This window comes from Antedon bifida, chromosome 2 (genome assembly GCF_963402885.1).
Source record: "Antedon bifida chromosome 2, ecAntBifi1.1, whole genome shotgun sequence".
Lineage (NCBI taxonomy): Eukaryota > Metazoa > Echinodermata > Crinoidea > Comatulida > Antedonidae > Antedon > Antedon bifida.
The window spans coordinates 4,059,780-4,087,091 of record NC_136227.1 but is presented as its reverse complement, the minus strand read 5'-3'; the positions used below and the strand labels follow the sequence as shown (position 1 = coordinate 4,087,091).

At 32.4% G+C, this 27,312-nt stretch overlaps 3 protein-coding genes and 1 long non-coding RNA gene across 8 annotated transcripts in view; 1 reads left to right on the top strand and 3 right to left on the bottom strand.

Moving 5' to 3' along the window:
* Window positions 1–569: 569 nt before the first annotated feature.
* LOC144834578 (SEC14-like protein 2) lies at window positions 570–13,618 on the bottom strand. Its single transcript, XM_078689430.1, has 12 exons — window positions 13,396–13,618; window positions 10,373–10,442; window positions 7,264–7,307; window positions 7,024–7,086; window positions 6,622–6,715; window positions 6,016–6,110; window positions 3,693–3,788; window positions 3,242–3,386; window positions 2,902–3,008; window positions 2,389–2,531; window positions 1,696–1,847; window positions 570–1,392 (listed from the first exon to the last, which is right to left on the bottom strand). Exons 1-12 carry the CDS (start codon window positions 13,447–13,449, stop codon window positions 755–757), a joined length of 1,701 nt encoding a protein of 566 aa, XP_078545556.1. The 5' UTR covers window positions 13,450–13,618; the 3' UTR covers window positions 570–754.
* Window positions 11,650–12,781, bottom strand: LOC144834960 (uncharacterized). Its single transcript, XR_013611028.1, has 3 exons — window positions 12,481–12,781; window positions 12,039–12,143; window positions 11,650–11,826 (listed from the first exon to the last, which is right to left on the bottom strand). It is a non-coding gene; the product is annotated as an uncharacterized LOC144834960 (long non-coding RNA).
* A 597-nt stretch (window positions 13,619–14,215) lies between the features above and the next one.
* On the top strand, window positions 14,216–26,911 carry LOC144835828 (uncharacterized). 5 transcript variants are annotated; one of them, XM_078690930.1, is made up of 14 exons: window positions 14,216–14,485; window positions 14,749–14,899; window positions 15,393–15,416; window positions 16,708–16,880; window positions 17,342–17,449; window positions 17,818–17,911; window positions 18,158–18,207; window positions 18,641–18,808; window positions 19,374–19,568; window positions 20,127–20,222; window positions 21,016–21,258; window positions 21,839–21,924; window positions 23,061–23,098; window positions 25,975–26,911. In XM_078690930.1, the coding sequence occupies exons 1-13, from the start codon at window positions 14,342–14,344 to the stop codon at window positions 23,095–23,097; spliced, it is 1,569 nt and encodes a 522-aa protein (XP_078547056.1). In that variant the 5' UTR covers window positions 14,216–14,341; the 3' UTR covers window position 23,098; window positions 25,975–26,911. The 5 variants fall into 5 exon arrangements, with proteins under 5 accessions (XP_078547056.1, XP_078547057.1, XP_078547052.1 ...); XM_078690931.1 differs by having other exon boundaries at window positions 23,061–23,127; XM_078690926.1 differs by lacking the exon at window positions 23,061–23,098 and adding an exon at window positions 22,569–22,626.
* Window positions 25,786–27,312, bottom strand: part of LOC144835840 (bis(5'-nucleosyl)-tetraphosphatase PrpE [asymmetrical]-like) — a 95,847-nt gene continuing 94,320 nt past the window's right edge. Inside the window, exon 3 of the mRNA XM_078690953.1 lies at window positions 25,786–25,826. The gene's annotated coding sequence lies outside the window, so the exon portion shown is untranslated. The remainder of the gene's footprint in view (window positions 25,827–27,312) is intronic.

Here is a 27,312-nt window from a genome sequence, read left to right as displayed (position 1 = left end):
CTGATTAATGATATAATAATTTTTTAAATAAATAAATTATTGTTTTCAATACTGCATTTCACCCAAAGAGTGAGGTATACTAGATATACAAAACAATTTTGCAATGAATAACAAGTATTTTATTTGTAGACTATGATTTTGGTTATTTAAGCTATTCATAGGCCTATCATTTTTTTAACACTTATATTTTGTTTTTATTCTGTGTTTTATTTGTTTTCTACGTGTTCTAAAATGACAATACTGTAACGTACGGTGAGAGTCAATAAAATAAATGTTCAAATGTAGGCCTATATTAAATATAGATTGTCTTGAATCCTATAATAATATACTATATACATCTCCTGCTGTTTGTTAGATTATTAATATCCTATATGCACCATGGACCATAATAAAATCATATATTTAGAGCAATCATCCATACATTGTAAATAAGGCCAAGGAATGATTTGAAATTATTATTATTACACATCATGTTTGGAATTAGGGGATGCAATCTGCAAATCATCAGATTTGCCCCCCCCCCCCCCCCCCCACCCCCTGGCTTTCTAGTTATAAACACCAAATAATTTTTTTTATTTTCACCTGTCCTGTGGAATCTGTAGATCCCATAACAAACAAAGTATTATAACAAGTAGTGTTGGTGCTCTTTTAGTCATGAACAAATCCTGAAAAGATCTACTGTAGGATTTGAACCAATGATTGTGGGATGTGTAAGCGACAGTCAGTCACATTTGCGAGTAATTGCATTGCAATACTAAACAGTAATAACCTGTTCAATTTCAGTGACATCATTTTTTTCTTCTTTCTCACTTTCCTCCTTATTCTCTATACTTTTTTCTATATTCTCCTTCTCATTCGTATTACTTTCACTAGTGCTATTAACAACTACATATTCATCCTGTTCTTGGACACTTACTGCAATCTCATCTTTACTTTCTTCTTTTGTACTCTCTCCTTTGGTATCACCACCGGTGTCTCCATCTTTCTCTTCACTTTGAGCCTCATTCAGATTGTCTTTGATACCTTCAGCATCTGTGGCATGTGTGTCTTTGTTGACAACAGTCTCTGCTTCTTTGACATCGCTGCCATCATTACTACTTACTACCTCTTTGACCTCTGTCACTTTCTCCTCTGTGACATTTTCCATGACATTGCATTCTTTCTCCGTGTTCGTATCTTCCTTTACACTGTTTTCCCCATCTTTATTTATTTCATTGTTCTTATTATTACTTTCTTCGTCTTGCTTGTTGTCTGTCGTCTGACTGTTGTCATTTAACACTTTACTGCTGATCTGTTCTTCATCAAGGTCACCAACTGGTTCCAATAGCTCTAGCATGTACATGATCTTCTTGGGTTTTGTCCAGCTGAAGCGGTTATCAAACTTGAAAACATCTGAAGAAAGTATAAAATGGAAATTGTGTTGAACTTTGTTGAGGCAATACAAAACTCGAGCCTAGTTAAGGCTCTGTCTACACTATCACACTAGTTTGACAAATATTATGGGCGCATCACAAATTTTGTCACATAAAGTTTGATTGTGTATAATAATAATAATTAGTAAAATGAAATGTAATTGTATATTTTAATGGTTCTCTGTTTATTTGAAGTATACAGAGAAAAGACACCCTAATCTTTTTGAATAAGGAACTCAACTCTTTAGCATTTACAGTACCGTAGTACTTCTAAATAACTTACAATATCCAGCGGTTTCTAATTCCACTTGACCATCTTGTAGTACAAAATGACTGTTAACTCGAGTAGTTTCTAAGATTTTTACTTTCTGTCCGTTGCTTTCAATTCGTTTGATTCCAAAAGCAATGTCATGATCTTTAGTCTTAAATGCATACCTGTATAAAAACAATAAAGATATGTAGTATCCTCTCCTCACTGGGTAGGTCTACACTATTATATCCTACACAAATCTAGTATAGTATTGCTAACAAACCTATGTTTTTGTGTAAAGCCCTGTCTGCACTATCAAACAAGTTTGACAAAAAAAGTGTGATGTGCCCAAATATGGTAGTGATATGACGTCATCATGTCCATATTTGGGAACATCACATTTTTTGTCGCATAAAGTTTGATAGTGTAGACAGAGCGTTGGTCTTTTGCTGGGTGTTTGAGTACTTTAGATGGTATAGACCAGTAACAGCAGGAATATTACAGTACTTAAAAAAACTTAATGTATCATGTTCCAGATCTTATATTCTGAATTCAAATATAAATCTTGCTAACACTGCATAAATAGCATAAGGTATGTTGTAACCTTATTTTTATAGCACACATTATTTAAGGTAACTGACCATAGGTATACCTCCATGGACAGAGTATATTTTCCAAGGCTTTTTAGGGACATTTTTGTGAAAATAGCAATTAATGAAACCTCACCTGAAGAAACTACCGGGTTTTGTAACTCTATACTTAAACTCCAGCATAGAACCTCTCTTGATGTCTCTTTCTGTCATATTATCATCAGGAATATCTATATCTTGGGAATAATAGGACTTGGGTACCTCACCTCCTAAACAAATCTGAAGCAAAAACAAATTAGACCAGTAAATATGTGATATCATCACCTTCTATGTGACATATGTAGGCAATCTAACAACAGGACACTGAGCTAGCCTTGCCAAGATAGGAACTCGTAACGATCCTTTGATCTTATGTCTGGCTGCGAAAAATACCAACAGTACTGTACTATGTACATATTCCATGCGGGGGCGTAAGGGGCGTAGAATTTATTGTGTCGTAGCCATAAATGCTTGATCTCCGGAGCTCAGCATCCTGTTGTTAGATTGCTTTGGTCTGACTGAATGATAACCGTAGCAATGATAATAAATCTCTGTCTAAGTAAGTCATGCTGAACCTTTTTCAATTTCCCGCCAAACTAGGCCTACTAACCTTGCTAGAACACATTGTATTACCATCTGCATCAGTGGCTTTACCTCCCCAATAAACTGGCAAAACATCTTCATCTACAAAATCTAACAAAGCAGCCTTCCAATCACCTTTAAAAAAAGGACAAACCAATTACAGTAAATCTCTTATTTAGGGGACAAAGTGTCCCCTAAATAGGAGATTAGGTCCGAAGTAATGTATTTCCCCTAGTTCGTTTCACAGGAAAGTATCCCATCAACATGTGTGCTTTAAGAATAGGGTTGTCCCTGTGGAAGGTTTCTATTATAAATGCAAGGGAAATATGAATACAAAATCTAGCTAAGATTTGAATTTTCTGACTCACCTCCAAGTATATGTATTTTTTTGCGTGTCTCTGAGCTTAAGTACGGCCGACAAAGAGCGTACACAAGAGGAAAGATTTTTGGAGCTCGAACAATAAGTATCTTTTTTAAGCATTCTGGGTAATGGTCCTGAAGAATGCTTGTTATCTGCCGATAAAAGAAAACAAAATGAATGAAGGAAAAAGGGAATGTAACAATCTTATGTGAGACTTGACACAAGTCTAGGTTCTTCATAATGCTCTGTCTACACTATCAAACTAGTTTGAGAAAAAAAGTGTGACGTACCAAAATATGGTAGTGATATGACATCATCGTATCCATATATGGGCACATCACATTTTTTTCGTCACATAAAGTTTGATAGTGTAGACAGAGCATAGATTAATATTTCATTATTTAATTGAATAGAAAGGATTTAATTAAATATTTTTCATGATAAAATTAATTACTTACCTGATTGTAAAGATCCACCCCTGGTTTCCATAGATGTTGGCGCCCTAGTCCATGCATGTCCATGATGTAAGTGAAGCCTGCAATTGGTTTATCAAGCTACAAAAGAAAAGAGAAAACACATAAAAATGATAATTTACTGTACTATTGTTAAAAACCACATTTTGTCTTGAAATGTCTAAATACCAAATCATAGAAAATATTTGATTTTTTTTCATTATCCACTGTTTATTTCTTACATATTTTCTTATAATTGTATTAATTTTAAAAATTCTAGAAAATATTTGAACATTTTATATTCCATATTTTTATCGCTTAACAAACTGTAGAGAATGCAGGAGCATTCTTTGTCTAATAATTCTATTCTATATTCATAAATTTATTATTCTTTGCAAAAAAAAACAAAAATTAGCAAAACTGACCTGCCAAGAATAATAAATTTATGAATATCTAAAAACTAGATGAACAAGTTTAATCATAATTTCTATATCTGTATCTGTTACAAAAATTGTCTAACCAGATCCCCTACCATCACTTTGTTTTGCAAGTCACAACTTAAAATAATAAATAATTTAAATAATAAAAATTTGTGTTGAACTATATGCTTCCATTAGTACATACAGGCAACGTACAGGCTATATTATCTTTCACCATTATGTTTAGCTATGCTACCATTCAAGTGTCTTAATGCATTTGTTTCTGCTAATGGCTCCTAATTTGAGCAGACTTAAAATGTTTGTTTGCCAATGGCGAAAAAAAAACATTCATTTTTCAAGAAGATTAAGACCATTCATCTGCAAAGCTGACATAACATATTATGTTGTTTTTTTAAAACTTAAATATAGATACATCATAGATTATCCATGAGTTTAGAATCTGAACTTTATATAGTATTATGCAAGCATTATGATGAATATGCTGTAAAAAATAATTTCTTTCCTAGATGTATTTTTCTGTAGTGGCTGGAGTAGGTTTATACCAATTTCGAAGTACTGTAGTTTTACTGTATTTAGTTTGGCTATAGCAAAATAACGTGCTAGTGTAAAATCGTATAGGCCCAGAGCTATAGAGACAATGTCTTGTAACTGTCAGATAAGGCCCATGAATTTCTCAAAATTGCCACACTATCAAACTTATGTAACAAACAAAATGTGCACATATATGGAAGTGATATGCACAAATATGGTAGTGATATGACATTATCATGTCCATATATGGGCACATCACATTTTTTGTCGCATATAGTTTGATAGTGTTTAGCCATAACTTTAGATAAGATAGTCCAAATTTCGAACCATACTAAAATTATAGAAATCACACTGTTTTTAAATATTATATATTAATTTATTATACTAACATGAGCAAAATATATAACTTCACTTAGTATCATATATTATAGTATCATTACATAATCACTAGGTAAAAATAATAAATTTTCTTATTTCTACTTGTTGAAAATGTACTGGTATGGAAAGTCAATTAAATGTAGAAAGCAAAACCAGGAAACAGGACTTAGATTTAGAAGTTGGTTAACTTGAATTTAAGTAGATAGGTCAACAAGTTTAAGAAACCATTGAAAAGGACTTAGACTTTGTAATGTATTCTATATGAAGTAGGTGGTAGTATTAGTAACAGTTCTTAGTTTACAGTAGTGGTCTAAAGACAGTAAACCAAAGAAACATAATCCAGCTTATTTCATTTTGTATATTGATATAAATATTAAAACCTACCAGTAATTATTATAGATATTAAAGTATCATATATAAGAAATAATGAATGAAGACATTTAATATGGAAGTTCAGACAATTTACTTACAATGCTTGTACAATTAACACAGCAAAACAAATAGTGTTTTGAAGTGGTGAAAAACTGCCAAAATGTATGGTTGTATGTTTGATAAAACCATTGATTTTGCAGATATTTACATGCTCTTTTCTCTGTCAGAGTTAATGTGGTCTATTGCAGTTAAATTGTAACTTGCGTTCAAATGCAAAATGTACCTAGAGTAGTCCAAAACCTATCAGAGTTATCGGAGGTACATTGGATATCGGAGTTAACAACACAGAGGTATATTAAGAGAGTTTTACTGATCACACAAGCACTTGAGATGAAACAAGAATCAGATCAGATTAATACACAGCGGTTATTAAATTAAGCTATGTCTACACTATCAAACTAGTTTGACACAAAAATGTGATGTGCCCAAATATGGTAGTGATATGACATCATCATGTCCATATATGGGCACATCACATCAAGTTTGATAGTGTAGACAGAGCTTTAGTTCTTATTTACTATTACTAAATGTAATAAAAGAAACCGTACCTTTTGAGTTTGTTCGTTAATTGTTTTCATAAACCTCTCCAAATTACAAATGTGATACTTGATAATATCACCTGACTTACAAGATTGTAATAAACCTACAAAGAAATTAGTAACAATAATCTCTAAATGAAACTAGGACAGTAAAGCTTTAATCAATATAGTATAAATATGGCAGTTTGGATCGAGATACATAAATTATTATAAGACAATATTATAAGCATGGAACGATTGTGTAGTGGAGCTATAGCTTGTTGATTAATTTAACATTCTTGTCTTCCAATCTCAAGGTCCAGGGTTCAATCCTGACCTAGTGGCACAACTCTTTCAACTCCACTCCCTAAGCTTAAAATTTATTAATAATAATAATAATATCCTGGATTTATATAGCGCCTAATGTTGTGAAACCTCTAAGCGCTGAACATTATTACCCCGGTCATTTTTTGCATCAAACACTTATGGAAACATACTCCCATAATGCAGTAATCAGCTGTGTCTTGATCTAACCAGGTTTATAAGCATGATATATTATAAAAGAGATTATCCATCCTGTAAATGTAAGAGTTACTCTCTGTTGGATGTGTATGGGAAAAAAATTGCTTCATTAACCTTTGACATCCAGCATTCCAGTTGGTTCGATCCAGACCGGTTCCCCATCTTTGTCGAATCCAACATGGCCACCCGGCCAGTACTTGTCACACACCTGAAAGATAAAAAATGGTGAAAATCAGTCAGTTGAAAATTTATGCATTAAAAAAAATCAATTGGCAAAGCTGCCATAATCAGATAAACTTGAAAATAAATATATTGCTTAATTTTTTCTATTTTTAATAATTTTATATTTCTGTCATTGTTTGGTCAGAAATCTAATTTTTATTTGACATTAGAAAGAACCTTTGGAATGACCCCAACAAGTGCTGGCCAAACACATACAGCATTATTTCACTGCTGTAGTTTCTTTTTATGGGAAAATGTACTCTTAATAGGGGTGTCCCAAAAGATCAAACATACCTCTGGTAATTTAAAGTTGGCCGCTATCTCTTTAACTCCCAATCTGGCACGCCATTCCAAGTCCTGCAAAATGTACCAGCTTAATGTTAACATGATATGAATAATTTTACAACAACAACATTTAACGTTTTTTGTTTCAATTTCACTTTTCTTTAGGAGCATTATGCTATGTAAAAATAGCCTGCTTCGTAGAAAATATTATTAATGCTATTAACATGAAGATAATATGATATATTTTACCTTCTTGAACATTGTCTCAGTTTTATTAACATCAAAATTCCGAGCTGAAAAAATATCCAAAATATTATAGGAAAAAAGTGTTATAATATATTTATATACATTTAAACATGACATACAGGGATTGTGTAGTTGTTGTACAGTAGTGGTAATTATTATCAGTATTTTAACCAATGTTACGACAGTGTGCGAAGCGCCGCTGATTATGAGCTTTTCGTAGAAATGGGTGTTATTTAAATGTTAATGTTAACTGAAGTACATTATAGTGTATTAGTACAGTACAGGTGCTATTGGATTTCAAATTTTGTGACAAAGCCCATTTGGCAGAATTAATTTTCAAGTATTAATAAGTCTAACAGTTATCAGCAAGTAAAATAAACAAATTCGTTGGACAAACAATTATTAAATAAATAAAATATAAAACTAGATTTAATTCGTCACTATGACGAATTATAGGTTATATGCATTGATTTAAATAAAGATAATTGATTTTTAAAAGATATATTGACTGATTGATTTTCTCAGAATCTTTAATTATTTATAATATATGATAGGATCTAGCTAATGTAAATACAATAGCCGGTATCACAATAAGATCAAAGATCCCTCTGCGTATAATGTCATAAATCACATTTGTTACATAATAAAGACATAAGTTACTTTCTATCTTGATTTCATTATAAATCATGTGTATAATCTATACACTAAGAAATAAAATTGAACAAACAATACGGATAATAAAAAAAATCTTATATCGTTTCGTTTACCAAGGTGAGACTCGAACTCGGTACCTTGACAGCCATAGACACGAGCACAGACCACCGAGCTATACACAACTGACTAAAAGATGTAGAAAGATTCCCCCGTGTATTTACTATGCAGTAACCACTTTGGTGCAGATAGATTATTACATACCGCAATGAATTATAATTTTTTACTATGATGACATCTTTAAAAATTTAAAAAAATGATGCACTGTCAAACTATATACTTTTAACTTTAATATATGAACTTCTTAAGAAAGAAAGTTAATGTTAAGTTTGTTATTTCGGCCTAAGAAAATGTTAAAATTTGTTTGATTGTCGAAATTAATTTTTTTTAATTCAATATGCAATTAATAATGACTTAATCAACTTTTGTTCTCTTAATTTGATAATAAATCATACATATGATACATACACTTCAAGAAAATGAAATAAAAAATAGGTGTTCCCCAGCATTCTGACGATATATATTAATTTTAAAAATTAGCATATTTTCACTATTTTGTTAACTTATACATGCGTAGCCTGTCAATTTTGACGTGCTTGTATAACGCAATTTCGAGTTGAAAAGTGAATCAAATATGATGATATTATTAAAGAAAGGTTGTAAAACAGAAATCGGGCAAAAAAGAGTGCGCATTAACGTTTAACGCGGAGTGCGCGTGCAAAATTCTGCGCACTCGTGGCAATTTTTTAAACGCTTAAAATTGCCTGAAACGTACTCTAATTTCATCGAAAATAAATTTTGACAATTTTAAAACTTTTAAGCGCGCGTATGCATGCGTTATATGCGCTACGCACGTAATTATATTGCCATATGATGAAATATGACCTGAAATTTATGAGTACCAAATTTTGTTTAAAAGTGATTCATGCTTGTGAAGATATGATTACAAACGTGATTCCATTAAATCGCGCGTAGACCGCGTAATTTCGCACCATGAAAACATAACCACATCGATTCCTGGCCATAAGGAATATACTCTGAAAAATTGACTTAGCTAGATGAAACTGATGCCAAGATAATTCACGGACAAAATAGTGCTAAGGAAAGAATAAATAAATAAATAAATAAATAAATAAATAAATAAATAAATAAATAAATAAATAAATAAATAAATAAATAAATAAATAAATAAATAAATAAATAAATAAATAAATAAATAAATAAATAAATAAATAAATAAATAAATAAATAAATAAATAAATAAATAAATAAATAAATAAATAAATATCCTGACAGAATCAAGAGGTTATATGCATATCATGCATATAACCTAATAAAGATTTTGACAGAATCAAGAGGTTATATGCATGATAATGCATATAACCTAATAAATAAAGATTGTGACAAAATCAAGAGGTTATATGCATGATAATGCATATAACCTAATAAGACCCTAATTAGGATCAAGATTAGAAGTATAGGCAAATAAATGTATTTTGTTACTTAAATCAATTCAATTCATCTTTTATTGGTCTAATTCATATAAAATTCATAAAAGAAAGTCATAGTTACTACACTGCATCAGATAAAACAGGTTAAAATATGTTTTAAAAAGGGTTAAAAACAATAGAAAAGTACATTAAAATATTTCAAAGTTATAAATATACTTAATTATATCATGGAGTAAATTATTACTCCATAATTATATACAATATACACATTTTGGCAAAATTTATAACAAATTTATTTATTAGCAAAATTAAATTGTAACCTTAAGGCTTCACACCCTTGACTAAACCAGGAAAAATAAAAAATTGCTTTTATTACTTTTATACTATTTCCTGTCTTTCTGTAATTACATGCGAGAGTACACTACAATAAATACATTGAAAAATGGGAAAGTACAGTACAGTCTATTAAAACAAAGTTTACGTATTTTATGATTATTTAAAAAGGAAGTAAAACATGCAAAATAACACGATTTCCTATCAATTTTTTTTATATTTGTAAATTAAAGATGTATTGTCCGCCAAAAACATGAAAAATGAAGATTAATTAAATCAGACTTTGAATAGGTTATTTTGTAGTTTTAATCAAGTTAATCAGTTCAATAGAAAAAAACCCCAAAAATCATGTTTTCACTTATAAAATGACAAAATAAATGGTAAAATTCAACCAAAAATCCATTGGCTGGCAGCCAATTTGACCATTTTTTGCTTTAAATTACATTTTTTCAGGTAAATACATTTTTTTAAATCCTATTTTTTGTCACAGTGGATAACTATTATGTTACATTAAAATGGAATATTCAACAAAAAATGTTTTAAGAATTATTTTTTCAGGGGGACAATACATCTTTAAAGCAAAGTATTAGAAAAATGTTTAAATTGAGTGATTTTACCTCGAAGAAACCGTAATAATAGATGATCATCATGCTCTGGTGTCAACACATCTTTAAGAATTTCTTTTATCTGTTCAAAATAAACAGTATGTCTCGATAATAAACTACACTATAACAAAACCAGTATTCATTTGTGTTTTTTAAAAACTTATGTCAGAAGAGCATAATTAAAAATACATTTAAATTTGTATCTATTTCAAAATTATCAGTATAAAACTATAAGGGCACGTTTTATTGGCAATGCATTAGTGTGATTGATGGCTATCTCCCTGATGTGTTGATATCTGGTGTCAGTTTGAGGTAAATCATTTGTTATAATTGAATGAATGAAACACACACACTGACACAACAATCCCTCGTAAAATTTCCTCCATTAGGCCGTGGGCTGAACACTGAAAAGTGGCTTAGTTTTTGAGTTTCGTGGTGACCCTCTGGCAGCTACCTCATCTTTTGTAGAATTGTTCTACACATATATCTTATCATAAAAACCAAACTCGCCAGTGAAAAAAGTTGCACATTAATTAATTAGAACGATTTTAAGATTATTAATTAAAAACATGCGCCCTCTATTGCCAAAATGTAAAACTCCCTATTCTTTTGCATTATACAATATCTATGTTTGCCAATAGAGGGCGCATTTTTATAAATTAAATAAGCTCACAATACTGTACCTGTCTGTATAGTAATACAGTAGTAAGACATAGCAGTACCACAGATACTGTATTATATTACATTGGAAGTTGTTGATTTTGTATCAAAACGTTATAAATTATAAAATAGAGTGGAAACGTGATTGAAAAGGATTATTTTATATCAATTTTAAAGAACAAACATAAAGATGATTTTTATGTCAATGTATTGTGTGTATAATAATTGTAAAATACTATAGACAACCTTTATTTATATACTCATCACATTTATTAGAGACTTGGTAACATAAATACTATATACCAAGTTACAATTATCACAAAATTAATAAATTTTACTTGGATATTGCATATATTATTACAGGATATTACAAAACAGTTTTTTAAAAACACCATCAAAAAGATATGTTATGTATAGCATGTTAATTTTTTATGATAATATATTTATTAATAGTAATATTTATTTCTACACAAATAAAAGAACATTATTAGGTGAATATCAATTTAACATGAGTTGCTCAAATGTATAAAGTAATCATAGCTATGAAGTACAATGCATTACTTACAATATATTGGTAAAAATGGCGTTAGTAATATTAAAGTACAAGATGTATGGCATATTGTTGTTCTAATATGTCGGAAAAAAAATCAATAGATATAATATTATATATATTTTTTTGTAATTTGTTAATGCTATAGAATATTTCCTAATTAAATTATTTTTTCTAGCAATCAAAGGCAGAGTTAAACCATTAACTGACTGTTGATCTGAAATTTCTTCTTAGATTGGTAGATACAGTACTTGCACTGTAAAATAAAAGACAGAATGTTACGAATAAGATGACATGAGTTTTCTGTGATCAGCTAAATTGTGAACTTAACAAGTATAGTAACAGTTCACCTGATAACAAGGACTATAGTGATAACAATTTTTTATTTTGTATGACAAATATAAAGAAAACATATATGATAACGGAAGTACTGTAGATCATGTTTTTATGTGAACTGTATGTACTTACACTGTACAGTAAATTAAACTGCAAACTACTTTTTTTGTCATTGTCACTGAACCTGTATTCTTCAGCTCTTTAAATTCAAGATGTTGTGGAATTCTTGTTGACTTTCTTAGAAAAAAAAAGAATAACGTTACAAAATAGAGGTAGACTTGGAGGTCTAAAGCTAATCTCAATCAGTAAATGTTGAATGACATGATGACCACCAACTCAGCTGTATTATAACTATTAACACCATGGCATTATTGTGATTGATTCTAGGCCTACCCAAGGCCTAGAATCAATCATAATAATGCCATGCTAGTAGGCCCTACAGTACTACCTAGGCCTACTAGAGGCTAGTTATGTAGGGCTATAAATAATATACATTACAATATTACAGTATTATTAATATGAACAAATAGGCCTATAAAATAGCTGTAAAAATTACCCTCTTTTGTAGGCTTACCTAGTAGAAGGCAAATAGAGTACTGCTTGTTAACCATCTTCCAATCGAATAGGGTGCCTCTCTCTAGCTAGTACTATAGTAGGGTAGGCCTAGCTAGTAGGCTAGCCCTTTATCACTCTGCTGGTGGTGGAGTGAAGTCAAAATGCATAACATTTAGTAGGTAGCTTCCACCATGCGTAACATTCTTAAAATTTAGCGTGTGTTGCTGCTGCTAGTTTTATAAACTTTTTCACAGAGTTAGATACGTCAATACAACACTAATTCGGCATATTTTATCATAAAAGTCACAAAGAGTAGGCCTACAACATGTGTGTGACCGTCTAGTGTTTTTTTGTTGATACCAAGCTAGTACCGAATAGCTATATCAGAAGGCTTCTCATTGGTCAACATTTAATAAAACTCTCCAAACGCCTATGAAAGCTTATTCGCGATTGGCTTATAATTTATATTCAACAATTCATAATTTGTTCATAATTTTTCATTTTTTACAAAAACAGTGCCTTATTGGCGATGGCAAGTTTATGATTAATGTTGTAAATATTATTTTCAAACTTTTTATGTAAAGAATATGTAGTTGCCAGAGGGGCCACCACGAAAAGTAACAATTTTGATGTTCAGCCCATGGCCTACATGGTAAAAAGCTACAGGGAAGAGTAAAATCAGTTTTTATTCATTATTTTCCAATGTCAACAAAGAGGCACAGCCATAGGCTACGCACCGCGTGCTCTTGTCCTAAAAACAAAATACACATGCCATTTTTTAAATGTTACAGCTAGGCTAGTAGTAATATATGTAGTACTCAATACAGTATACACGGAAGTGCATTAGAGGACAAATATATTATAACAAAACGAAACAATACTACAAACAAAGGCCAAAAAACCCAACCCCGAAATAACACAATTTCTACACCACCTTTATCAACTTGTCCTCTTGTTTAGGGCTTAAATCGCCAACAAATCCACTCATGTTTGTAGTTTAAAAACGCACTTTTTATAACTATGGAAAAGCAGATTTATTTAGTCAGATGTCTAAAACGGCCGCAGCATGCATTCTCCATAATCTATTCGACGGATCTTACAGTAATACTACTCTACTACAACAGTCAAGTTTTTATCACCAACTTCCGTGATCGTATTCATAAATATTAATAGTTTCCAGGCACGTACGTAATCACCCGTATTTTGTTCTCATTGGCCCATGTCAAATTGATTGATTGACTGATTTATCGACTGATTGATCAAATTATTCCGACCGATTGATTGATTGATTGATTGATGATTGAATGATTGATTGATATCATTGGTCGATTGATTGATATTGATCGACTGATTTATCGACTTATTATTGATCAAATTATTTACCGATTTTTTTCTTTGATTTATTTATTGAATAATTGATTGATATTGGTCGATTAATTGATATTGATCAACTGATCTATCCACTAATTGCTTTGCTTTTATACCATGGTTTATTTATAATATCACTGATCAATTGATTATTTATTGATTTGATTTATTTTATAAATATTTATTGATTTATTGATCAGTGTTTGTTGGTTAGAATTCTCATTTATGATTATTGCATTAAATCAGTCATTATTCGTTATATATTTATTATGTATCGATAATCCACACATTTATTATAATAAAAAAGTTTTCGAATTTTTAGTACACGAGAAATTAAGTTGATGTGAAAAGTGATCTAGCGCCCCCATATGTAAATCGCGTAGCAACTGCACACAAAAGATGTTAAGAACAGATTTGAAGCGATCAATATCAACAAGAGATAACAGCAGAACATCCGAAAAGATTACAGATCAAAACATAAACAAACGGGTTAAAAACAAACGGCTAATCAAATGGATGTATCTCATGAAGTATTTCAAAACAATGGTGAAGAAAAAGAGAATAATAATGACGTGAATTTAATAATTCCAAACCGATCGTCGAGTAGAGCTCCAAGCAGGGCGAAGAGTCGTGGAAGCATCGGGGACCAACGCAAGGTAAGTGACCCACTAAGAACACGACGCGCTCAGCTTAAATACCGGTGAGGCATAATGGAGGTAAAAAATATTATTTTTTTTACCTCCATGCATAAAACAATATAACACTGACATTCATAAACAAAAATAAGGATATACCATTTGTTTAAAATATTAAATCTTTTTATATAATAAAATTTAAAAATGAGCCTCAATCTTTATGATTGATTGATTTAACTTTCTTTACAATAAAATAAGTTAAAAACAAATGTTTTTGTCAACAGACTATTAGTAGATCAGCAAGTAGCCATACTTCACGGCCAAGCAGTAGAATATCTGAAAAACCAGAGAATGAAGAAGAGAAAAGAGCCGCTTCCCAACAAACTTTTGTTAGCGACTCGTCCTCTGGATGGGACACTGATCTAGAGGTTGAAGGTAATATTACTTCACTGCTGAATAAATATATATAGTTTCTTAGGCAAGAAATTATTTTTTTTTTAAGTTTAAAATTTGTCCATTTTATACTTGGTTTTCTCTTCACATTTTTGCTTACTATACAAGCTATGCACTTAGAAGTACTTTTAAATATTGTTTTTTAAATTTGTTATTTATTATTATTAATTCAAGACAAATATACAAAAATATCACTCTGTAGTATCATTAATTAATATTTTTCAATTGCTTTTTTTTCATACTTTATTCATGAAGCATGTTATTATAAACATCTATATATGGTCAAATCTCCTGAAACCAAACTTTCCAAATATTGAAAACTCTCACATATAAAGCAGGATTTCTATAAATGTATTCTGAGAGTAATACATATGTATAAATCATAAAGAGTGCCTGTATACCACGTAGCACTTAAATAAATACACCCTCACTGATATGCTTTGCTATGCCTTTATTTTTTTCTGCATGCTTATAGCCACAGTTACAGCTATGAAAAAGAGTAAGGAACACTGCCGTATTTGTCTTGTTTATCCCAAAAAACCATGTGCACTAAATTCCACATACCTTTTGTACTAACTACAATATGTCTTGAAATTTATATTTTTTTGTTTTTAATATATGTACTATTAATGTAGCAATATAGTATTCATTTTAGTAGTAGAATTCACCTTCAATATTACACTATAAATGACAAGGTTTTCTCCAAGAGTCGTATCTCTCAGCTGTTCTGTATCTCAGAACAATTGCAACAGTGGCATGCGTCTCTATCACCAGTTGTTCACATTTGAACATTATGACAAGGCTTATACCAAGGCTTCATCACCAGTTAAATCTTGGCTGTTTGATCCATAGTATATTATTTTGGATCCATGTGTGCCGTTAACCTCTCCCTTCCATTCCCCCAACCCCCAGTATCTTTACCCTAACCATTATCCACTCGTACATGCACCTGGTAAAATACTGTTCCAAGATTCATTGAATCAATACATGTGTTAAGCTCTGTCTACACTATCAAACTTTATGTGACAAAAATGTGATGTGCCCATATATGGACATGATGATTTCATATCACTACCATATTTGGGCATATCACTATCATATTTTTGCACATCACTACCATTTTTGGGCACACTTTTTAATAGTGTAGACAGAGCTTTACACATTATATTTGCAAAATTTGTTAATTTGTGGATGATTGATAGATATATTATTCACAGTAGTTTATAGTCACACTGTAGTATTAGTTTTGTGTTATTATTTCATAATTAATCAGTAATCAGTAACCTGCAAAATCACACATATCAAGCTCTGTCTACACACAACAAATGTGATGTGCCCATATATGGACATGATGATGTCATATCACTACTATATTTGGGCACATCACGACCATATTTGGGCACATCAAACTTTGTCACAGTGTAGACAGAGCTTTACAATAAATTGTGTACAGTCCATCAATTGTAATGTACACATTAATACAATGAAGAAACCATACAAACCAACTGAATGAGATGTTGCCAAGCTGCTCTGCTATGGTGTTCAAATACATTATGCATGTCACATCAAATCAAATATGTGTTAATAGAACATATACCATGTGTGTGAAGGAACATGATTTTAATGGGTTTTTTTTGTTCAAGTTGTAAGTTGCTGTTATCATTACAATTGCATTTTACAATTGCTCTCAAATGAATCTACAGTCAAAATTTCAACATCCCTACATTGACATTTTACATTTATGCAAATTAAACTTGATTTTGCTTTGTTTCAATGTTAAAATATAACAGAGGTTCGTGAATCGTATGATGCATCTGGTAGGACGACATACATTGAGGCGTGTCGCCAAAATGGCGTTATTGCTGTGTCGTACTTCCTTCGACATATCACAGATGCAGAGTTGACAATGAAACATCATGGTCTAGGACCTGCTGGGGCAAAGGCCATCGCTATTGCACTAGTGGTAAGTTCTAACAATTTCAGGTTCATGCTAATTATAATATGCTAGTTATCTAAGATTTACATACAGTAGAAACCCCTATTAAGGGGATACCTTTGGGACTGCCCCAGGAAGCTATTGAAACCATTAATAGTGATACATTTAAAGAGATGTGTGTCCAATAAGCCACTCCCCAAGGCCTCTTTGTCAAATTTCCTTGTGGAGTATTCAAGAGGACAACCACCAAGTACCAAGTAAGTATTCCCAACAAGGTGTCCCCTTAATAGTGGTGTCCCTTGAATATGGATGACTGTAGTGTTTCTGTTTGTTTCATGGTATATCCCAAAAAAGGGGTTCTAATGAATTTCATTTTTTTTTCGCTCCTTGAGCACTGTTGAGTGGTATATGCGCTATATAAATCGATACTATTATTATTATTACTGTATTCAAAATAAATCATTCTTTTAAACATTTTTTTATCGCAGTCGAATACCACTATAAGCAAGTTAAATCTTGGTGACAACTGGTTAGATGCTAGCGGCGGGTTCGCTATTGCTGAGATGTTGAAAGAAAACTGTTATATCACAGACTTGGTATGGTAATATTTTCTTTTTAATCATTGACAAAAATGGTTTTTTTTGTTGTTATTTTTTTCTGTTTTATTTATTTATTTTAACCAAACATTTCATATGCATCCAACAGCAAGAAACTCTGCAATTACAGGATGGAAAAACTATTTTATAATTTATCATGCTTATAAACTAAGTCTCATTTGAGGCGTAAGGAGTGGAGTTGAGAGAGTCATGAGTTACAACCCTGGACCAGGTGAATCCTGGACCTTGGGATTGGAAAGCAAGCAACCAAGCTACAGCTCCACTACAATTATAACATTGTCATTGACTAAACTGTTTTGTTTTTTCTGTTTCTTTATAATTTACATGAGATTTATTTATTTTTGTAGGACTTATCAGATAACCGGTTGGGCAACAAAGGAGCTGGTGCAATATGTGAGATGTTACTAAACAATGCTACGTTAACACACGTAACGTTATCAGGTTTGTGAAATGAAATGTAAACATCACATTTACTTTACTGAGTATGCACAATACTCTATCCAAATTTTGGGTTGTATTAATTGAGTGGAACCATGGTGGAAGTATAACTTCATTTTTCATCATTTAACAAATTCTGCTTTCAAAACATGAAATATATTCCATGATTCAGCCATAATAGTATGCTTAATATATCATCATAAGTAAAATTTCATTCTTTTCATCTTCAAACCATTTCATTCAAATTAGGAAATGCTTTTGAAGATAAAAGTGCAGAGGCGTTTGCGGAGGTTATTTTGGTGAGTATTGTTGTTACAACCAGTCTGTTGTCTGCTGTTTTCATCCAGCCTTGTGTGTGTATATACAAACCATACAAGCCTTCCTGGTTTCCTGAGACCCCATTTCATATTATTATAACATATATTTCAACATTGTACATACTATACTATTTTCACTATGATTTTGATGAATAAACGTATTCATATTGTATGAATTTTTTATTCTCTTGTATATATATGATATAAAAAAAAATTAAAACATGTTATAGTATAGTTGTGTCTATTTTTTCATATTTGTATTTTTATATTCTGTATTTTCTATGACATTGACAAGTAAGAAATGTAGTATTCCAATCTTTTTTGGACAAAATACAAGTTGTCTGTAAATTTGTATTGATAAATTTATGACGGTTGTATTAATGTATGTTTAATGTTATTTAATGTTGTTTTGCAGGGTAACAGCAAGTTAGAATACTTAAACTTAAGTCATAATGATTTCAGTGAGGCATCTGGTTTAATACTTGGACCTGCTGTGTCTGAAAACATCAACATTAAAAGCATTGACTTAAGTTGGAACCATATAAGGCGGAAAGGAGCTCTGGCGTTGGCAAAGGGAGTTGGGGTATGTGTCCATTTGATGCTCCATATTTAACTATTCTTCCTTGTTCCATCCATTACACCCCATCCCCTTTTCAATTCAAATTTCTCCTGAAAATTAACCTATTTCAATAGTTATTCTTTTTAATGCGCTATGAGACTCGGGTAAAGTGCACTTTATAAATGTTCAATATTATTATTATCATTGAATAAGGCTTATTAAACTGATATGAGGAGATCAGCCCATTGAATTGTTTCTATTGTAGGCGAGTAGTAAAATATGTTCATAGTTTGCAGTATATACAGTACCACTACTTAGCAGATCTCAATCAATGTGGATTGCTCAGTTGATCGTGTATTAGGCCCAAGTTCAGGACAACTCCCAGTCTACTTAGCTCTAAATGAGTACCTGGTTGAAAATACTAGGTAGGATAAAGTGGCGTGGAAAGGATCTGGCCAGCCTACCACATAATGCAGAGGTTTAGTACAATGAGCCTCTAACAGCTTCCCCTACGTTCAGAAATGAATACGGGACTTATACCTTTACCTTTTTTTATTGGTATTAAAAATGTTGTTTTTGCTTCATTCAGAATAACATAGGTTTAAAGAAAGTTGATCTTTCATGGAATGGGTTCGGAAATGAAGGAGCACAAGCAATCGGAGATGCCCTCAAGTTCAATAGTTCACTTGAAGAACTAGATATTACAAACAACAGAATATCAGCAGAGGGCGCTATATTAATCAGTAAAGGAATGGCTGTAAACGAAAGCCTGAAAGTGTTAAAGGTAAACATTTATTATTTATTAATTTCGTCATATTGCTATTCTGATTGAAGTTTAATAAGAAATGGAAAATAGGATATTACTACTATTATTATACTACTACTATTATTATACTATTTATGAAACAGAAAAGCTCCAGTTTCTGCGAAAAAATAACCGGTTATTAACCGTGTAAATAAATTAACCCCAATTTCTTGGCAGCAGAAACCAGACAAATTTTAAGTAACCGGTTAAATGGAGGCTTGAAAAAAAAACACCCAAGAATTGGGCAGAAATGCAGTCGATATAACATTATATTTTTGATCTACTTTTTAAATAAACGGTTTATTCGGCTCTATGCAGCAGTAACAGACCCTTTGATAAACCAATCTTGAAATTTAGTGGATGTGGGTATCCTGTATATAAATTAGGCTAATTTGCCTCTTAAGACCCACTCTCGGATTATGCCACATAGTTCAGAATGGTGTATGTATCCAATACTTGTCCAATCATTACAGAAGGTCATTAGCCTCAATCATTGTAATCATTCATTAATTAGATCTATTGTCTTCCTCTTCTTAGATTGGTAAAAACCCGATGCAGACAGCTGGTTGCTATGGCATTGTGAAAGCTTGTAAAGAAAATGCAAATACAGCGATTGAAAGCATTGAATTTCTAGTAAGTTTATTTGATTGTTTATGCTAATATGGATAATATCTAATTTATTTGCTAATGTGACTATTTTATATGCTAATATTTCTATTTGCACTTTGGCATTCAAAGCAAATTGCTATATTTGGAAAAGTGAATGTGGAGTTTGATTGATTAAAGTGACGATTTGGTTCTGGTGTTAGAACAAGTCTTCTTAGATACAGACTATAAACCGTAGGTCCAGTGTACACATCTAGATCATATGCACTTTAATAAACCTAGGTCATGCAGTGCCAGCACCATGTTTGTAGAAAACCACATTTGCTTGTTCTACGAACTACAACGTAAGGTGGTGTTTGGCATGTTGTGCAGGTTGAGGAGGACAGGCAATATTGTCACAAAATGTATTTATGATTTTGCTCTTTCATCATCCAATCTACATGGTAGATGGATGAAGCTATTGTATTAACCACGTGACTATGTGGCGTAGGTTTTTTTTTTTTTTTATATATTTATATATAATATATATATTTTTCCTTTATATTTATAATAATGTAGACACTAATTTGTTCTTGAGCTATGGAGAATTATTTTTTTTTTTGAAATAAAAGATGAATGAAAGAACCTAGTTGAGTAGGGGGGTTACCCCGGTGTACTAGTATACGCACATCCACTGTCACTCACAGCCACTGATCATAACTGGGCCCTCTGGGAGACCAGTCTTTGACTGAAGAGGTCACCCAGTATAAATAAAATAAATTTAGAATCTGTGAGTTTGGTGCAATGACTAAAGTGAACATTTAACTTCCATTTTGTATAGGATATTCAAGTGAATAAAGATTTTGAAGAAGTATTCAAAGAGTTGAAGGAACTCAGACCGGACATTAAAATAAAACATGGCGGCATGCAAGAGGAAGTGAAACCTAAGGCTAGGCTCAATCCAATGGTGAAATTATACCGGTATATCCAAAAGAACAATCTTAGATTTATGGACTTCTTCAATAAAGTTGATAAAGATGGGAGTATGAGTGTTACTTACGATGAGTTCGAGGAAGGTCTTAAGGTTAGTGACCTATGTAGTTGTGGTATGCGTCGTCCACACCTGTGCGCAATTCAGTAGGCTGCAAGTCACAGGTTATTCCCTCATTTACATTTACATAACGTGAGAATAATTATAGTTGTTAGGGATTATGTCAACGTTATTTTACTGCAGTTCTGAAGCTCTGTCTACACTATCAAACTTGATGTGACAAAAAATGGACATGATGATGTCATATCACTACCATATTTAAGCATATCACTACCATATTTGGGCACATAACACTTTTTTTGTCAAACTAGTTTATAGTGTAGACAGAGCTTAAGACAGTCACTACAATCACAACTAGCTTGCTTAGTATATTGCATAAACAAGAAGTAAGAAAAATGTAATTACTGCAGTAACTGCAGTGAGATGGTCCCTTATCCTAAGGAATGTGTACAGAAAGACAATTGTGGAAATCTTTGAGAGTTCTAGACTAATTCTGACCACAGCAGATCTCATTAACAATTCAGCTCCCAGATTATAAGTAACATTAATTATTCCACCTGCCACGTGGGAAATTAAGTTAATTTCAACTTGTTCCTAAAAATTCATTTCATAGGAAATTGGTATTGACCTGACACAAGAAGAAATAGCCTGGTTGATTAGTGAATTTGATCGTGATGGAGATGGCGATATTAACTACAGGTATGCTTTTGGGTTTACTACTATTTTAGATTTGTTATGTAATTTTTTAAAGCGTTAAAGATGTATTGTCCCCCTGAAAAAATAATTCTTACAAACTTTTTTGTTGAATATGCCATTTTAATGTCACATAATAGTTGGCCATTTTGACCAAAAATTGGATGAAAAAAAAGTGAATTTACCTAAAAAAACTGTAATTTAAAGCAAAAAAATAGTCAAATTGGCTGCCAGCCAATGTGTTTTTGGTTGAATTTAACCATTTATTTTGTCTTTTTATATGTGAAAATTTTTTTTTTCTACGGAAGTGATTAACTTTATTAAAACTACGTTGTGGTCTATTTAAAGTCTGATTTTAATAACCTTCATTTTCCATGTTTTTGGGGGGACAATACATCTTTAAATAGTAAAATGATAGTATGATTAAAGACTATTTACTTTGAATATTTCAACTTTGTTAAATTCTCCATTTCTAGAGAGAACACATACAAGATACAAAACAGAAACAATTCTTAGAAAGTCCTCTGCTAATTATACATTCTTTGTACTTAGTTTATTGATTGTTTGAAAGGCTTATTATTTATGTATGCATTACATACATAAAATGTGTATACTACTTTTATTCCCAATAATTACTGTTGTTATCACAGCAAAATACCTACTTTAGTTGAGGTATATGTATCAAAGAATAAACACTATAATCAATTGGTGAGTACAGTCGTCAATACCAGCACCTCAGCATGCATGGTGTACCCCTACTGTACCAACCACAACCAACTCATCAGGTTGACTAATGCAGGGTATTCACTCATACATCTACATGTGATTCTTGTATATCATAAATATTTTAAGCTCTGTCTACACTATCAAACTTTATGTGATAAAAAAATGTGATGTGCCCATATATGGACATGATGATGTCATATCACTACCTTATTTGGGCATATCACTACCATATTTGGGCACATCACACTAATTTGATAGTGTAGACAGAGCTTTAGTTCCATATTGTCACAGGCAATGCGACACTTTATTATTTTCAATAGTGAGCATTAGTAAATTGTACCAATACAATATTTAGAATAATCAATATACATATTGCATGTGTCATTACATTCATTTGGTGGTATACATTATTACAGCGAAGTGTTTTTAGCGTTCACCAAGATAGAGGGATGAGGTAACGAGTGAAAACTGCACATAGTAATTGTAATAATATAAGACATTTGTGTTAATGTTTAGATTTATTGTTTATATTTAATATTTATTTTCTATGTGCTTTATTATCATTAACTCTCACTGCACAAATTTTACTGAAGAACTCTGTCTACACTATCAAACTTTATGTGACAAAAAATGTGATGTGACCATATATGGACACAATGATATATACATATTTGGGCACATCACATTTCTTTCGTCAATATAGTTTGATAGTGTAGGCAAAGCTTTAGTTCTTAATATTTGTTGATAAATAAATAGAACTAAGTCAATGATCATTAATAAAAATGAATAAAATTAGCGGTTATGGGCGTATTGGGTGGGTATCGTTGTTTAAAAATACTGAACAGCATTTTCACACACACATCATTTTTGATCACAGAAGCCATTTTTTAAAGCACTGGTGTTAGAATTAAACTTACACTTAACATAACAGTTTTAATTACAGTATTATGAATAAATTTGTTATGATTGGAAAATAATTGTTTTAACATTAGTTTTATACTTTTCGAGTAAAGTAAGAGATTGTGTTCACTTAATTAATACATTTTCAGTATTAATATAACATTTTTATCAAGCCAAACCAGGTGTTTTCCCCTAAAATCAATTGATTGTGAAAATTCAACTCCCCATGGATTCAGGTAGGTATTCATTCTTCCTTAACTGGGCTCCCGTCGTAAAACAGTCTGTTATCTTTGAAGCGTCACGGTACCGTGACGCTTGGGTTCTATACCGTGACGCTTTACGGTCGGCCGTGACGCTTAAAACCTTATCCGTGACGCTTAAAAATATCAACCACAACCAATCTAAAAATAGATTAATAACAGGCAGGTACTTTCTAGAGCTGAGGCGCGGCATGCATAAAGAGCCTAATGCATACGAGACACGTGACATGACCACAAGCCAAGAAACAAAAGACTGGTGTTATAACAACTGAGACGCGCTTTCACCACCGGCCGCCGTCGAGAGATGTAAACACGTGTTTTGTTACTGCCATGTCTCTCTTTCGATCTCTCTAGTATTGGCTGTTGTCTGAATCGTCTAAAAAATGCGGTAACTTGTATATTGTAAATAAAACAGTGATTGATTGTATTGTTTTTCTTGTAAAAACGTTATGTGTATTAAAAAATAAAAAAATAAATATCAATGATATTTTCAATATCACACTGAATCGACTCTCTATGGATCGGTGGGATTTACTCTTTCGTCGGTAACGTTACAGGCCTCGAATTTTACCGCGGCCAGTGCCGTCGGTGCCCTCCCAGTTGGCCTCAATGCCCTCGAAAATGAACAGCACCCACGGCCACTGGCCTGCCCTTTTTTGCGTTGGCCGTGAGTGCCCTTCCCGAGTTTTGTCACAATAAAAACCACTGAAGTAGATAGAAAATAATGTCAAGAAGATTTGTTTACACGACTCAGACGAGACGCAAGGGATTTCCCTAAACGCTACACAGTAGACAAAACATCGAACATATTTGTGTAAACCAAAACATTATCGTCCCGGCCGCCGTGTGCGTGGTAAATCGTGGTATAGATAGTTACGTACATTAAAATACAGGGGTATACACTTTTAATAATCAAGCTAAAAACGTTCCTCGATCGGAGGTCACTGAAAGTATTAAAGTCGCACCACCCCCGCCTCAATAATCGAGCTAGCCGCCTTCGTTGAAAAAAAATTACACGCACTCCTCCTAGCTTATCCTCCTACCACCGCCGATCCGATCGAACACACGCAATTCAATACATTGGGAAAACAATTCCATTTGACGCACACGCACCCTCTGATAAGAAATTTCACACGACGTACGTACGTGTGTCGTGTATACGACGAAGGAAAAACAATTCCTTTTGACGTACACGCACCCTCTGATAAGAAAATACCATGTGCGTTCCTGCATGGTGTAGTCCATTATACGTGTAAAATTAGGGGTGTCCACTTTTAGTACCAAAGTTAAACCCACACCTCAACCCGACGATCGTTGAAGTATATTATATTTATATTTTATCGCACCCACCTCAATAATCCAGCCGACAGATCATCGAAAAATCTTGTTTAACAACGTCGTTGAACTACAGTTGTCCTACTGATGAGTTCGTAATGAACGCAAAAAATGTTTCTTATCGCGTATGTTTACCGGCGGAAAAAGTAGGCTACTAGGCTACGATCGTGCTGTTTGCTAGCGCGCTATGAAGTGTCCTTTCCGACCAACTACAGAGTTGTCCTACTGATTAGTAGGAATATTTTTTTTTCATTGGGGACTTCCCCCTGACGTTCGTAATGAACGCTAAAAATGTTTCTTATCGCGTATGTTTACCGGCGGAAAAAGTAGGCTATGATCGTTTTGCTGTTTGCTAGCGCGCTATAAGTGTTGTTTCCGGACAAACTAGAGGTGTCACTCAACATGAATGTTACGTGCGAGAGTACCATTTCCGGCCATCTAGGGTGTCAATTACCAAAAATCGCTTCGCCACAGCCCCAACCATGGTGGGGCTGTGACTCACGTACTTAGTGTCGGAATGGTCCCCCTCCCCCCGGGGGGGGGGGGTGAAGCGTGACGCTTGATGTGAATCCTGGGGAGAACACTGAGCTCTGTCTACACTATCAAACTTTATGTGACAAAAAAATGTGATGTGCCCATATATGGACATGATGATGTCATATCACTACCATATTTGAGCACATTACACTTTTTTTGTCAAACTAGTTTGATAGTGTAGACAGAGCTTTAAGAATTACATGATATAATTATTATATTTATTGATTTAAAATATCAATAATAAATATCAATAATAACAAATAAGTAATAAACAATAATATGCTTGATTATTTTTCAGTGAACTTGCGATGGGAAAACTGGATATGTATGATGCTGAGGTCGCATCATGATGTTGAACTACTGTCAATTCACTCATTTGAGCAGTACTCTTTGAAAGTTGTAATGCAACATCACAATCTACCGGTCTACGTACCCACCTACTCCGCACAAGTCCGCCTTATTTGTAATCCATTTTGGTGCTTTATTGTAATGAATGTATATATTTTAGTCTTCTGTTTTTTTGTAAAATATTTATATACACAATATAGTATGTTTTAGTAGTTTTATATTTTAAAAGGGTGGAATATACAGGGAAATTATCAATTAAATAATTGCATTCTGGGAAGGGTGGTTACTAATCCAGCCATAACATTGGCAAGCGTTCGAGACTCGCTCGTTCTGTTGGTAGAAGTCTTCTCGGATAAGGTCTATAAACCGTTGCTCGTGTGCACTTTAAAGAACCTAGTACATCTTCCAAGACGAGTAGGAGGTCACCTTACTAGTTCGCACTCGGCCACTGTGTCGTGGACAGATGAGAGAGTGCCTTATAGTGCCCGCACTGACATGACATGACCCTTAGGGGAAAAGCATGTAGTTTAAGTGTAACATCCGAGTCCACAGCGCATAGAAACTATTTGTATTATGCGCTATACAAATTTAAAACCATTAACTATATAAATGAGATGATGAGAAGTGTAATCTTGGAAAATGTGTTTGTCTTTCCAAATGTTCTATATACCACATTCATGTTGTACTTCCTTGCAATTGTCCTTAATATATATATTTTTTAAATAATGCAACATTTTCAGTAATGAAAAATATATTTTATATGAATGTTTATACAAATTCAGATGTGTTATAGCCACAAAATTGCAAACCAATTCCAAATGTTGAACATTTTAAATGTACTGTACACTTATATGCGAGTGAATAAAAAAAATGGTAGAAACAGACTAGTACAGTATATTGTATGTTTGGTTGAGGTGTTTTGATTTGTTGTCTGGTGTCTTGCGAAAACTACTTTAACAAAAATAGAAGAGAAATACATAAACATTATTTTAAAAGCCTCTACTGCAAATGGTATTTTTATTTACACATTAAAAGAAAATTTCAGCAACATATATGTCCAAAAATAATTATACTTTAATCTGATTTGATTCATTAGCAAACCAGCAGCAAATAACATGAAAAAACATTAATGTTTGATTCATGTTTAGAGATCAACTCTATAAAAGGTGGTTTACATATATAATTTAATATTTACAATATATAAATACTGATAATTGTATTTTTTTTTATATATTTTAAAGATATATTGTCCCCCTAAAAATTTGTTTGTCACATTTTTTTTGGATAT

Coding starts and splice junctions, on each gene's coding strand:
- LOC144834578 (XM_078689430.1), bottom strand. CDS start 13,449: ATGAGTGGATTTGTTGGCGATTTAAGCCCTAAACAAGAGGACAAGTTG. Junction 3,789..6,015: donor TTAACGAACAAACTCAAAAG/GTACGGTTTCTT, acceptor TTTCTTTTGTAG/CTTGATAAACCAATTGCAGG. Junction 1,393..1,695: donor ATTAGAAACCGCTGGATATT/GTAAGTTATTTA, acceptor TACTTTCTTCAG/ATGTTTTCAAGTTTGATAAC.
- LOC144835828 (XM_078690926.1), top strand. CDS start 14,342: ATGGATGTATCTCATGAAGTATTTCAAAACAATGGTGAAGAAAAAGAG. Junction 14,900..15,392: donor CACTGATCTAGAGGTTGAAG/GTAATATTACTT, acceptor GCATGCTTATAG/CCACAGTTACAGCTATGAAA. Junction 17,912..18,157: donor AACACACGTAACGTTATCAG/GTTTGTGAAATG, acceptor CATTCAAATTAG/GAAATGCTTTTGAAGATAAA.